This window comes from Phocoena phocoena, chromosome 4 (genome assembly GCF_963924675.1).
Source record: "Phocoena phocoena chromosome 4, mPhoPho1.1, whole genome shotgun sequence".
Classification (NCBI taxonomy): Eukaryota; Metazoa; Chordata; class Mammalia; order Artiodactyla; family Phocoenidae; genus Phocoena; species Phocoena phocoena.
The window spans coordinates 90,932,613-90,945,234 of NC_089222.1; the positions used below are offsets into that span (position 1 = coordinate 90,932,613).

The following is a 12,622-nucleotide window of genomic DNA, read 5'->3' on the forward strand; positions in this document are numbered from 1 at the left end:
AGAAGTGCTCCTGAGTAAATGGACTTATCCACCCATGAAATGAGCTGCCATGTGAAGAAGTGAGCTTCCCATCACTGGAAAGCAATCAAACAAGGGCTCACTAGGCATCTTCTTCTGTAGGCTAGAACACGTATTCCTTAATCTTTAAAGTTTTCCTTCATCACCGTGATTTCTAGATTCTTTTGTTGTCCTATTGATGTGTACAATATTTATTTTAAAATATCTACATAACTGGGCATCATTTACAGACTCTGCTTGTATTTTTCTTTCTTTTTCCAGAAGGTAAGTGGTTAATGAACACATCTAGTAAAGTATAAACTTTACTTATTTATTGGGCTCAATAATGTCTCCTTCTGTCAGCTTGAGGGTGCCCTTGAACAGGAGAGCAAAGCGAGAATGAACTGGGAAAAGGAAAAGTGCAAACTGGAGGGCGAGGTAAAGCTGAACCGGGAAAGCATGGAGGACCTGGAGAGCAGGCAGCTGCAGCTAGCAGGAAAGCTGAGGAGGTGAGTCACCTTTCTGTTGACTCGAGATTCTGGGAGACCTTTTATTGGAGGAAACAGCTCTCTCATGTCATTTATCCTCATGACCCTAGGGCCAGATGTCTTAAGACCTGAAGGGGAGGATAAGAAGGATAACAAGCCTAGGAAATTGATTTTTTTTTCTTTTGCTATACTTTATGTGAACTTTCTTTTTATAATTATGTAATAACCTACAAGAAAGTAACTGAGAAGGCTGACTAGTAGATGCGAATGAAAGGTGTAAGGCACAGGAGATGCGAATTATTGGAATTTGAAGTTACAAGTCAAAATAAAAATCGCTCACTTCTTTTACTCATGATGAGACCAATGGCCTAAAGTAAAAAAATAAAAATAGAAAATAAATCCTAATGTGAAGTCCCATATACCATCTGATCATTTAAAAAAAAACCAAAACTTATTTGCCAGATATAACCTCATTAACATTTATATAACTTTTTTTGGTCAAATAATTTACTGTATAAGTTATTAAACCTTAAAATTGAAAGCAAAACATAACATGATCAAAATCAGTAGACCTTCAGTTCACATGGATTCCCAAGGAGCTCAGGGCAAGACGGCCCTCTCAGTTTAGTTTCATCATTCAGTGAAATGGATTTTCTTACCTTGTCCCTATTGTCTTCCTCTGTTCAGCTAGACTTTCTTCTTCTTCTCCATATTTAAAAAAAAAATTTGGCTGAGCTACACAGCATGCAGTATCTCAGTTTTCTGACCAGGGATTGAACCTGTGCCCCCTGTAGTGGGAACCCGTAGTCTTAACCACTGGACTGCCAGGGGAGTCCCCAGCTAGACTTTCTTCTAACCATTAGGGATTTTCCAGTTATTTGGAATAGATCAAATAAGAGAGGGAAACAGTGAGATCTAAGAGTGAGATAAGGCCAGGTTAAAGCTGGGAGCCCACTGGTTATTGGAGCCCACAGTGAAGAAGAAGAAAGTCAAGTGAGCAACTATGAGCTTCTGGTTTTCCTGTCTGTGTACATGAGTTTCCATTACACATGCTTGTGGTCAGACTTGATTAATAGCCTACCAATAAGTTACTGAACTTGATAGGTGTTTCCGACTTGATAGGTAGGAAAAGATGAAATAAGTAACCCTATGAATGTAACGGAACAGTGAAAGGCAAAATGATGATAGAGTTCCCTAAGCATTCAATTTTGAAGATTGTGTTTCACCTCAGCAAAGTGAAACTGATACTCTATGTCCTTGTAGGCCACAGGTCAAAGAGCTCTGGCATTTCAGAAACCCAAGTTTTCAGGAAATGATAAATTTATTATACAACATTTTCTCTAAATGGACCTATGTATATATGGAAACAATACATGAAAATGTGGCATTTTAAAATGGTGATGACAGGATAGAATACTTAATAAATAACACAGATTATAAGCTCTTCATCTTCTGAGATAAAAATTAAATTTCTTCCTCACACTATTCACACAAACACAAAATCCAGTTTCATTAAAGAATTAAATGCAAAAATCAAGCTATAAAATCATTAGAAAATGCAGCATTATTCACCATAGCCAAGATACGGAAACAACCTAAATGCCCACTGATGGATGAATGGGTAAAGAAAATGTGGTGTATACATTTAATGGAACATTTTTCAGCCTCTTTTTAAAGGAAATCCTGCCGTATGCAACAACATGGATGAACCTGGAGGACATTATGCTAAATGCAATAAGTCGGTCACAGAAGGACAAATAGTGCATGATTCCACTTATATGAGGCATCCCAAACAGTCAAACTCATAGAAACAGAGTAGAATGGTGGTGTCCAGGGGCTTGGAGGCAGGGGGAAAGGTGGAGTTGCTCTTCAATGGGCATAAAGCTTCCATCGTGCAAGACGATTAAGTTCTAGAGATGATTAAGTTCTAGAGTGACATACAATGTTGTGCCTATAGTTAATAAAATTGTACACTTAAATATTTGTTGAGAGGGTAGATCTCCTGTTAAATGTTCTTCAATTAAATAAAACAGCAAAAACCATTAAAAAACAAAACCATTAAAAGACAATATAGGTGGTAAGTCTTAGGAAACTGGCAGGTCAGACTGAATGAGTCACAAAAATCCAAAGGCATAAAAGGAATATATTGATAAATTTGATGTTGATACATCGACATTTTAAACATTTATGTGGCAAAAGCCAACATAAATAAAACTGGGGCAAATTAGAAAGTGGGAGAAATATCTGCAGCAGATATCAAAAAATAAATATCAAGAGTATTAAAGGAAAATCTATAATTCAATAATTAGATGAACAACCTAACAGAAAAATGGGCAACGGACACAAGCGGGCAGTTCATTTGTTTTATTGCCCATTTTAAAATCCTCATAGTTGATAACATGCTGTCCTCACTAGTAAACAAGGACATTCATTATAAAACAATGACATACTAATCTGTTAGATTAGGAAAAATTTAGAAGTGTGCTAATGTTGAGTGCAAATGTAGAGAAAGAACCTCACACTGCTATTGGAGGTCAAAGGGCAAGGTTATAAGTTTTAAAACACACACCTATACCCGACGCACCAATTCCCTGCTTGATATCCACTCTGTAGAGACACTCACATGTACACAAGGGTGCATGTATATGAACAGCATTATTTGTAAAAGTAAAATTTTGGGGAAAACCTCAATGTTTATTAATAGGGAAATGGATAAATAACCACACGATATCTAAATCATAAACTAGTATGTCACAGTTAATTTTTAAGTGAAGTAATCTATGTGTAGGCCAACATGGAAAAATCTCCATGTATTATTGCGTTAAAAATGTTGTAGAATTATAAATTCAACTGTATACAGTATTACACCTTTCACAGTAAAGAAAATGAAACTATTTCTACTGATATATAAGCACAAACATATGTCAATACTCAGAAAAATGTCTGGAGGATTCACACCGAACTGATTATGGTGGTTACCTCTAGGCAAGGAAGAGAGTTTGGGTATAATAGCCAAGAAGACTTCAGCTATAGATGTAATAGCTGAATTTTTTACAGTGAATGACTTCATGTGTTATTACTATAATTTAAAGAATATTTAAACAAAATGTTATTACTCTGAGCAATTCCACTTGATACCTCTTTTCCCTAACAGGAAAGAATTAGAAATGAATCAGATGAGCTCAAAGGTGGAGAATGAGAAAGGCCTGGTGGCTCAGCTTCAGAAGATGGTTAAAGAGCTCCAGGTAATCATTTATCAAATACCTGTGTGCACCTGTAGTTAGATCCATGGGTGATGATTGACACTTCAGTGACAGATGCTCTGCCAAGGTACCCATAGCTCTAGCCAACTATAGATGAGGCAGAAAAGAGCAGTGGTTGAGAAGGTAACCTGGCATTCTATAGATATGTGACTCTGGAGAACATTACTGTTTAAGCTTAGATTTCCTAATCACGAAGGTAATAAAAAAACAAGTAGCTAATTTGTTGAACGTTTGACATAAACTAGGTATTGTGCTAAAACCCTGGACATCTACATTTTTACTCATTAATCTTCCTGACAACCTTTGAGCTAAAATTAAATGCAACAGTACATTTAAGTGGTAAGCTCAGTGCCTGACCCATGGTAAGCATTCAGTGCTACCAATTTAATTTTTTATGATGATTAGTTTTTGTGATTAGAAGGCAATTATGCTGAAAATCTGTCTTGTAGCTACTTGTAGCCTCAAAACATTATTTGATAATGGGCAGCTATTTATAAGTTTTAGACCAGGCAACTGTTTTATACTATATGACCACATTATAAAGTAATTTAAAGCATGGATACATTTAACTTCTCATGTATACATGCAGATGGATTTTTTTCCTTTGAAGGTAAGTAGTTATCTCACTAATGTAACTATTATTCAAAATACTTTTGGAACTTTTTTCTGATTATTACCTTCTGAGACATTTTGAGCCAAATTAGACCAGTCTCACTGCTTTATGGGCAAGCTTTCAGACAATATTAATCTCTAAGTGACTGCCTATCATATTCACCAGGCTTCTCTTCAAATGATACTTTATCCAAAAAATGTTCAATTTATCCAAAATACAAATTTTCTTACCCTGATGATTTAAAAAATACTACCTAAAGGTTATTTCTTTTTATTTTTAATGTCTGAAACATTTATATTAACATATTTCCATACAAATAACCCAAAGAAAGTTTAGTATTAGTTGTTTTTTGTTTGTTTTTTTATACTGCAGGTTCTTATTAGTCATCAGTTTTATACACATTAGTGTATACATGTCAATCCCAATCACCCAATTCATCACACCACCATCCCCACCCCCCCACGGCTTTCCCGCCTTGGTGTCCATACGTACGTTTGTTCTCTACACCTGTGTCTCAGCTTCTGCCCTGCAAACTGGTTCATCTGTACCATTTTTCTAGGTTCCACATACATGCATTAATATATGATATTTGTTTTTCTCTTTCTGACTTACTTCACTCTGTATGACAGTCTTTAGATCCATCCACGTCTCAACAAATTTCATTCAACTCAATTTCATTCCTTTTTATGGCTGAGTAATATTCCATTGTATATATGTACCACATCTTCTTTATCCATTTGTCTGTCGATGGGCACTTAGGTTGCTTCCATGACCTGGCCATTGTAAATAGTGCTGCAATGAACATTGGGGTGCGTGTGTCTTTTTGAATTATGGTTTTCTCTGGGTATATGCCCAGCAGTGGGATTGCTGGATCATATGGTAATTCTATTTTTAGTTTTTTAAGGAAACTCCATACTGTTCTCCATAGTGGCTGTATCAATTTACATTCCCACCAACAGTGCAAGAGGGTTCCCTTTTCTCCACACCCTCTCCAGCATTTGTTGTTTGTAGATTTTCTGATGATGCCCATTCTAACTGGGGTGAGGTGATACCTCATTGTAGTTTTGATTTGCATTTCTCTAATAATTAGTGATGTTGAGCAGCTTTTCATGTGCTTCTTGGCCATCTGTATGTCTTTGGAGAAATGTCAATTTAGGTCTTCTGCCCATTTTTGGATTGGGTTGTTTGTTTCTTTAATATTGAGCTGCATGAGCTGTTTATATATTTTGAAGATTAATCCTCTGTCTGATGATTCATTTGCAAATATTTTCTCCCATTCTGAGGGTTGTCTTTTCGTCTTGTTTATGGTTTCCTTTGCTGTGCAAAAGCTTTTAAGTGTCATTAGGTCTCACCTGTTTATCTTTGTGTTTATGTCCATTACTCTAGGAGGTGGATCAAAAAAGATCTTGCTGTGATTTCTGTCAAAGAGTGTTCTGCCTATGTTTTCCTCCAAGAGTTTTATAGTGTCCGGTCTTACATTTAGATCTCGAATCCATTCTGAGTTTATTTTTGTGTATGGTGTTAGGGAGTATTCTAATTTCATTCTTTTACATGTAGCTGTTCAGTTTTCCCAGCACCACTTACTGAAGAGACTGTCTTTTCTCCATTGTATATCTTTGCCTCCTTTTTCATAGATTAATTGACCATAGGTGCGTGGGTTTATCTCTGGGCTTTCTATCTTGTTCCATTGATCTATGTTTCTGTTTTTGTGCCAGTACCATATTGTCTTGATTACTGTAGAACTAAAGGTTATTTCTAAAGAAATGTTTCAGAAATGTTTGGTTCAGTGACAATATTGCTATAAATAAAGGTCTTGGATCCCAAGATAACTAATTGGAAGGGGATCACGATTACCTGGATGTGGAAATCATACATTTTTTGGCACCTTCTCTGTCATAACTCATCTACAGATTAGATAGCCTTACTTAATGGGCTGGTCTAGAAATTAGCTTCCTCTCAGCAATCATACTCTTATTTAATGAAATTTTTAATATTCTAAAATAGAAGTTATCCTTTTTTCCCTATACTCTAACCTATGCCTAATTATTTAAGGTGATGTTAATGACCATCCTTGTTTTTTTTAATTTAATTTTATTAAATAATTAATTTATTTATTTTTGGCTGTGTTGGGTCTTCGTTTCTGTGTGAGGGCTTTCTTTAGTTGCGGCGAGCAGGGGCCACTCTTCATCATGGTGCGCGGGCCTCTCACTGTTGTGGCCTCTCTTGTTGCGGAGCACAAGCTCCAGACGCACAGGCTCAGTAGTTGTGGCTCACGGGCCTAGTTGCTCTGCGGTATGTGGGATCTTCCCGGACCAGGGCTCGAACCCATGTCCCCTTCATTGGCAGGCAAATTCTCAACCACTGTGCCACCAGGGAAGCCCACCATCCTTGGTTTTACTGTACTGTCCCACAATGATGCTATCAAGATTTGTCGAGTTCTTTACCGTTACACTGAAAGACTTTTGGGCTCTGAGAGTTCTTATCACTTCTTTTCTTTGTCTTATAATTCTGCTTCTAATGATATCAGATTACTATCCAATTTAGTAGTCTCATTCCTCCACCCAATTAAAATTATTTTTTATTTCAATTTTCCTGCTACCTTAAATCACCTACAGACTAAGAAACCAAGTAACCAGGTTTGTCAGAATTGTGTGTAAAATTAAATTGATGCTTGTGAGTTAGCTGCTTGAACTCAAAATATTTCGTCTATTAATCATATTTTTGCCCAAGTTTCCAATAGTTGAGGTTGTCAGGTAAGCAAATTCCAGATAAATTAGGTATTGTATATAACATTCATCATGTTATTTTTTTAATAAGCTCTCTTTAAAATGATTCCTTGTTATATGAAAAATATTTTCTATTCCTTTGGAAAGTGCTCTTTATTAAAATTTCCTCTTCATGTATATAGTATAATGAGGTTGCTTATCACCAAGGCCTGGGAAATTGAGAGGAATTACAAATTTTAATCCTGCTCTTGGTATTGGTTTGGATCAAATCATTTAATTTCTCTGTATTCTATCTTCTTTAACTATAAAATGAGAACCAAAAGTGTTAGTTGTGAGAAATAAAAAAAAATACAGTGGAGCTCTTGAATATAAAATATGCTACAAGTGCTTAGTAAAATCAAAATTATTTATTGCTACAGGCTCAGATACAGGTTTTGAAAGACGAACTGGAAGCTTAAAGGACCACTCGAGCCAAGGTAGAAAGGAAGAGAACTGACCTCACCGAGAGCTGGAAAACCTGAATGAGGGGCTGGAGGAGACAGCAGGGGCCAGTTTGGCTCAACTGGAAATAACTAAGAAACAAGAAACAAAATTCCAGAAGCTCCGCTGAGACATGGAAGAGTCCACACTGCACTTTGAGGCAACCTCTGCCTCTTTGAAGAAGAGGCACGGAGACAGCCTGGCTGAGCTGGAGAGCCAGGTAGAAAATCTACAACAGGTCGAGCAGACACTGGAAAAAGACAAGAGTGACATGCAGCTCAGAGTGAATGATGTCCTGACCCATGTTGAGCAGATGACAAGAGCTAAGGTAAGGAACATTGCCAAGCCCTCCTTGAGGAGTTAGGACATGGAAGTAGGCAGAGGAGGGGAAGGAAAAGAAAGTTAAAGCAAACTGGTGACTCAGAGTATTTGCTAGTGGAGGCTAGAGATCTTCAGATGGGCTAGATCAGGTCTAATCTCAGTGATTGTTAAAGTCACATGACCATCCCCTGAAGGTAGCCTGACAGTGGCTTCTGGTTTCATTGGAATTCCAGTCCATGTTCCTTGTGGGTCTCTCTAGTGATGATGTAGTAAGTAGACTGGACAAGTGAAACCACTAGCTCATGAGTGGTGCTTCTCTCTTGAAGGATGGCTTTGAGTTGGGAGCACTCCACGGTGGGGCTCAGGTACTTTGAGTCCTTCTGAACAAATGGTGGCACAAATAGCTTTGCGGGGAGGAGAGAACTTTTTCTCCTTCATGTCCTCTGGCATCTCTTTAACGAGCCAACACTAGGAGAAACTTTATCACATGTTCTTTCTTCACTGAGCCCATTAATCTCTACACTGCCAGCTCTCATCTCGAATGACTAGTATCAGATCAGAGGTGAGAGCTGCCTTACCTCCTGGCAGTTGAGAGGAGCCTTGCTTGAGGTCACACAGAGCAAGTAGCTGGTGCCAAATTGTCCTTGTGAGCAGAATTTATAGTCACCCGGGAAAGACGAACCAACAATAAATCTTGATCTTTATGGACGGATGTCAGAAAAATGTAGAATTTCTTCAGATACTGAGTGACTCCTGAAACGTTTAGCATTAATTTCCTTTAAAGACCATGTTGAGTAGAAACACAACTACCCTGCTTTTCCTTCTCTTTCTTTCCACTGTACCTGCCAACCCACCTCCAATTATCTTAAAATATAAATCTAGTGAGGACTTAGGACCTCTCTTCCTCCGTCTCTTCTGTATTCTGCATTTTGTATCGATTCTGTCCTCAACAATGAAAATATTCTCACTCCTTGCCCTTGTAGGCTTCATCTTCTTTTGTCAGCCCAAGTGAGCCCTGGAAGACCTCACTCTCTTCATACTCTTTGCCTCTCATTCATCCTCAGGAACTCTTCTGTTTCTGTACATTTTAGTAGGAAGTCATAAAATCATAAAACTGTTGATAGGTTCACCATAAATCCATACTAATTAGGTGTGAATTTTATACTTTCCAACTTCCTATAGAATTTCATTGCTGCTCAGAAGTTCTTTGTTCTTCTAACTCACTTTGTTTTATTTTAGAAGAGAAACAGACTTCTAACCCTGCCTTTCTGAATCCTTCCTTTTAATAAATGCTGCCTTTCTGAATCCTTCCTTTTAATAAATGTTAACAACTTACTGATAAGATTAAGACCATTAATTATAACTCCTCTCTTCACCTTATAAGCTATTCACTCATCCATTTATTTCCTTCTTGTTCCAAAGAATAAAATATTCTTCCACATGGGCATTATTCACCCACTGCAAAAAACAAAAGGCTTTTCCACACTAAAAATGGTATTTTGAGAAAAAAGCAAAGTCTGTCCATATCTGTCTTAATCTGACTCCTTGACCAAAAAGTAATGTTCTATTTATCTATTGATATGTAACGAATCACTTAGAGTTAAAACAATAATTTATTATTCTCTCTCTTGGTTCTGGAGGTTGACAGGCTTATCGCAGATGGTGGTTGAGACTGGAATCATCCGAAGGTTTACTCATTTGCGTGTCTGGCTCCTGGGCTGGGATAGCTAGACAGTTGGGGGCTGGTTGGAAATCTCTCTTTTTGTGTGACCTCTCCATGTAGCTAACTTGGGTTTCCTCATAGCATGGCAGGCATAGGGGAGTTGGACTTCTTACATGGCAATTCAGGGCACTAAAAGCAAATATTCCAAGAGACCAAAGGTGCAAAGACTCTTGTGAGGAAGGCTTACAATACAGTGGAGTGATTCTGTGTGACTCCCAACAGTGATGAGTCACAGGGCTAAGGTCTACACATGGCTGCGAAGAGACTGTGGCTACCTGGGGGGCCATCTTTGGAGACTAGTTCCCACAAGTAGGTGTATACCTCACTACATCCTACTCCTTTAACCTCTGCAATTTCTTTTATTTCCTCTGATTATATTTAAAGTATTTTCTTTTTTTTTTTAACATCTTTATTGGAGTGTAATTGCTTTACAATGGTGTGTTAGTTTCTGCTTTATAACAAAGTGAATCAATTATATATATACATATATCCCCATATCTCCTCCCTCTTGCATCTCCCTCCCACCCTCCCTATCCCACCCCTCTAGGTGGTCACAAAGCACTGAGCTGATCTCCCTGTGCTATGCGGCTGCTTCTCACTAGCTATCTGTTTTACATTTGGTAGTACATATAAGTCTATGCCACTCTCTCACTTCGTCCCAGCTTACCCTTCCGCCTCTCCATGTCCTCAAGTCCATTCTCTACGTCTGTGTCTTTATTCCTGTCCTGCCCCTAAGGTCTTCAGAACCATTTATTTATTTATTTAGATTCCATATATATGTGTTAGCATACGGTGTTTATTTTTCTCTTTCTCACTTACTTCACTCTGTATGACAGTCTCTAAGTCCTTCCACCTCACTACAAATAACTCAATTTCGTTTCTTTTTATGGCTGAGTAATATTCCATTGTATATATGTGCCACATTTCCTTTCTCAACTCATCTGTCAATGGACACTTAGTTTGCTTCCATGTCCTGGCTATTGTAAATAGAGCTGCAGTGAACATTGTGGTACATGACTCTTTTTGAATTATGGTTTTCTCAGAGTATATGCCCAGTAGTGGGATTGCTGGGTCATATGGTAGTTCTATTTTTAGTTTTTTAAGGAATCTCCATACTGTTCTCCATAGTGGCTGTATCAATTTACATTCCCACCAACAGTGCAAGAGTCTTCCCTTTTCTCCTCATCCTCTCCAGCATTTATTGTTTCCAGATTTTTTAATGATGGCCATTCAGACCAGAGTGAGGTGGTACCTCATTGTGGTTTTGATTTGCATTCTCTAATGATTAGTGATGTTGAGCATACTTTCATGTGTTTGTTGGCAATCTGTATATCTTTTTGGAGAAATGTCTATTTAGTTTTTCTGCCCATTTTTGGATTAAGTTGTTTGTTTTTTTGATATTGAGTTGCATGAGCTGCTTGTATATTTTGGAGATTAATCCTTTGTCAGTTGCTTCATTTGCAAATATTTTCTCCCATTCTGAGGGTGGTCGTTTTGTCTTGTTTATGGTTTCCTTTGCTGTGCAAAAGCTTTTAAGTTTCATTAGGTCCCATTTGTTTATTTTTATTTCTATTTCTCTAGGAGATGGGTCAAAAAGGACCTTGCTTTGATTTATGTCATAGAGTGTTCTGCCTCTGTTTTCCTCTAAGAGTTTTTATAGTGTCTGGCCTTACATTTAGGTCTTTAATGCATTTTGAGTTTATTTTTGTGTATGGTGTTAGGGAGTGTTCTAATTTCATTCTTTTATATGTAGCTGTCCAGTTTTCCCAGCACCACTTATTGAAGAGGCTGTCTTTTCTCCATTGTATATTCTTGCCTCCTTTATCAAAAATAAGGTGACCATATGTGCATGGGTTTATCTGTGGGCTTTCTATCCTGTTCCATTGATCTGTATTTCTGTTTCTGTGCCAGTACCATATGGTCTTGATTACTGTAGCTTTGTAGTAAAGTCTGAAGTCAGGGAGTCTATTACTCCAGCTCTGGTTTTCTTTCTCAAGATTGCTTTGGCTATTCAGGGTCTTTTGTGTTTCCATGAAAGCTGTGAAATTTTTTGTTCTACTTCTGTGAAAAATTTCATTGGTACTTTGATAGGGATTGCATTGAATCTGTAGATTGCTTTGGGTAGTATATCACTTTTACAATGTTGATTCTTCCAATCCAAGAACATGGTATATCTCTCCATCTGTTTGTATCATCTTTCATTTCTGTCATCAGTGTCTTATAGTTTTCTGCATAGAGGTCTTTTGTCTCCTTAGGTAGGTTTATTGCTAGGTATTTTCATCTTTTTGTTGCAATGGTAAATGGGAGTGATTCCTTAATTTCTCTTTCAGATTTTTCATCATTAGTGTATCGGAATGCAAGAATTTCTGTGCACTAATTTTGTATCCTGCTACTTTACCAAATTCATTGATTAGCTCTAGTAGTTTTCTCATAGTATCTTTAGGATTCTCTATGTATAGTATTTTTTCTGCAACTAGTGACAGCTTTACTTCTTCTTTTCCGATTTGGATTCCTTTTATTTCTTTTTCTTCTCTGATTGCTGTGGCTAAAGCTTTCAAAACTATTTTGAATAATAGTGGTGAGAGTGGACAACCTTGTCTTGTTCCTGATCTTAGACAAAATGGTTTCAGTTTTTCACCATTGAGAACGAAGTTTGCTGTGGGTTTGTCATATATAGCCTTTATTATGTTGAAGTAAGTTCCCTCTACGCCTATTTTCTGGAGGGTTTTTATCATAAATGGGTGTTGAATTTTGTTGAAAGCTTTCTCTGCATCTATTGAGATTATCATATGGTTTTTATCCTTCAATTTGTTAATATGGCGTATCACGTTGATTGATTTGCGTATATTGCAGAATCCTTGCATTCCTGGGATAAACCCCACTTGATCATGGTGTATGATCCTTTTAATTGTCTGTTGGATTCTGTTTGCTAGTATTTTGTTGAGGATTTTTGCATCTGTGTTCAGCAGTGATATTGGCCTGTAGTTTTCTTTCTTTGTGACATCTTTGTC

General features: G+C 37.4%; 1 protein-coding gene across 1 annotated transcript in view; it reads left to right on the plus strand.

Moving 5' to 3' along the window:
- MYH15 (myosin heavy chain 15) overlaps nt 1–12,622 on the plus strand; it is a 171,445-nt gene that overhangs the window by 102,029 nt on the left and 56,794 nt on the right. The window contains 4 exon segments of the mRNA XM_065875875.1: nt 361–506; nt 3,640–3,730; nt 7,507–7,585; nt 7,588–7,895. Coding sequence (XP_065731947.1) covers nt 361–506; nt 3,640–3,730; nt 7,507–7,585; nt 7,588–7,895 — 624 coding nt within the window.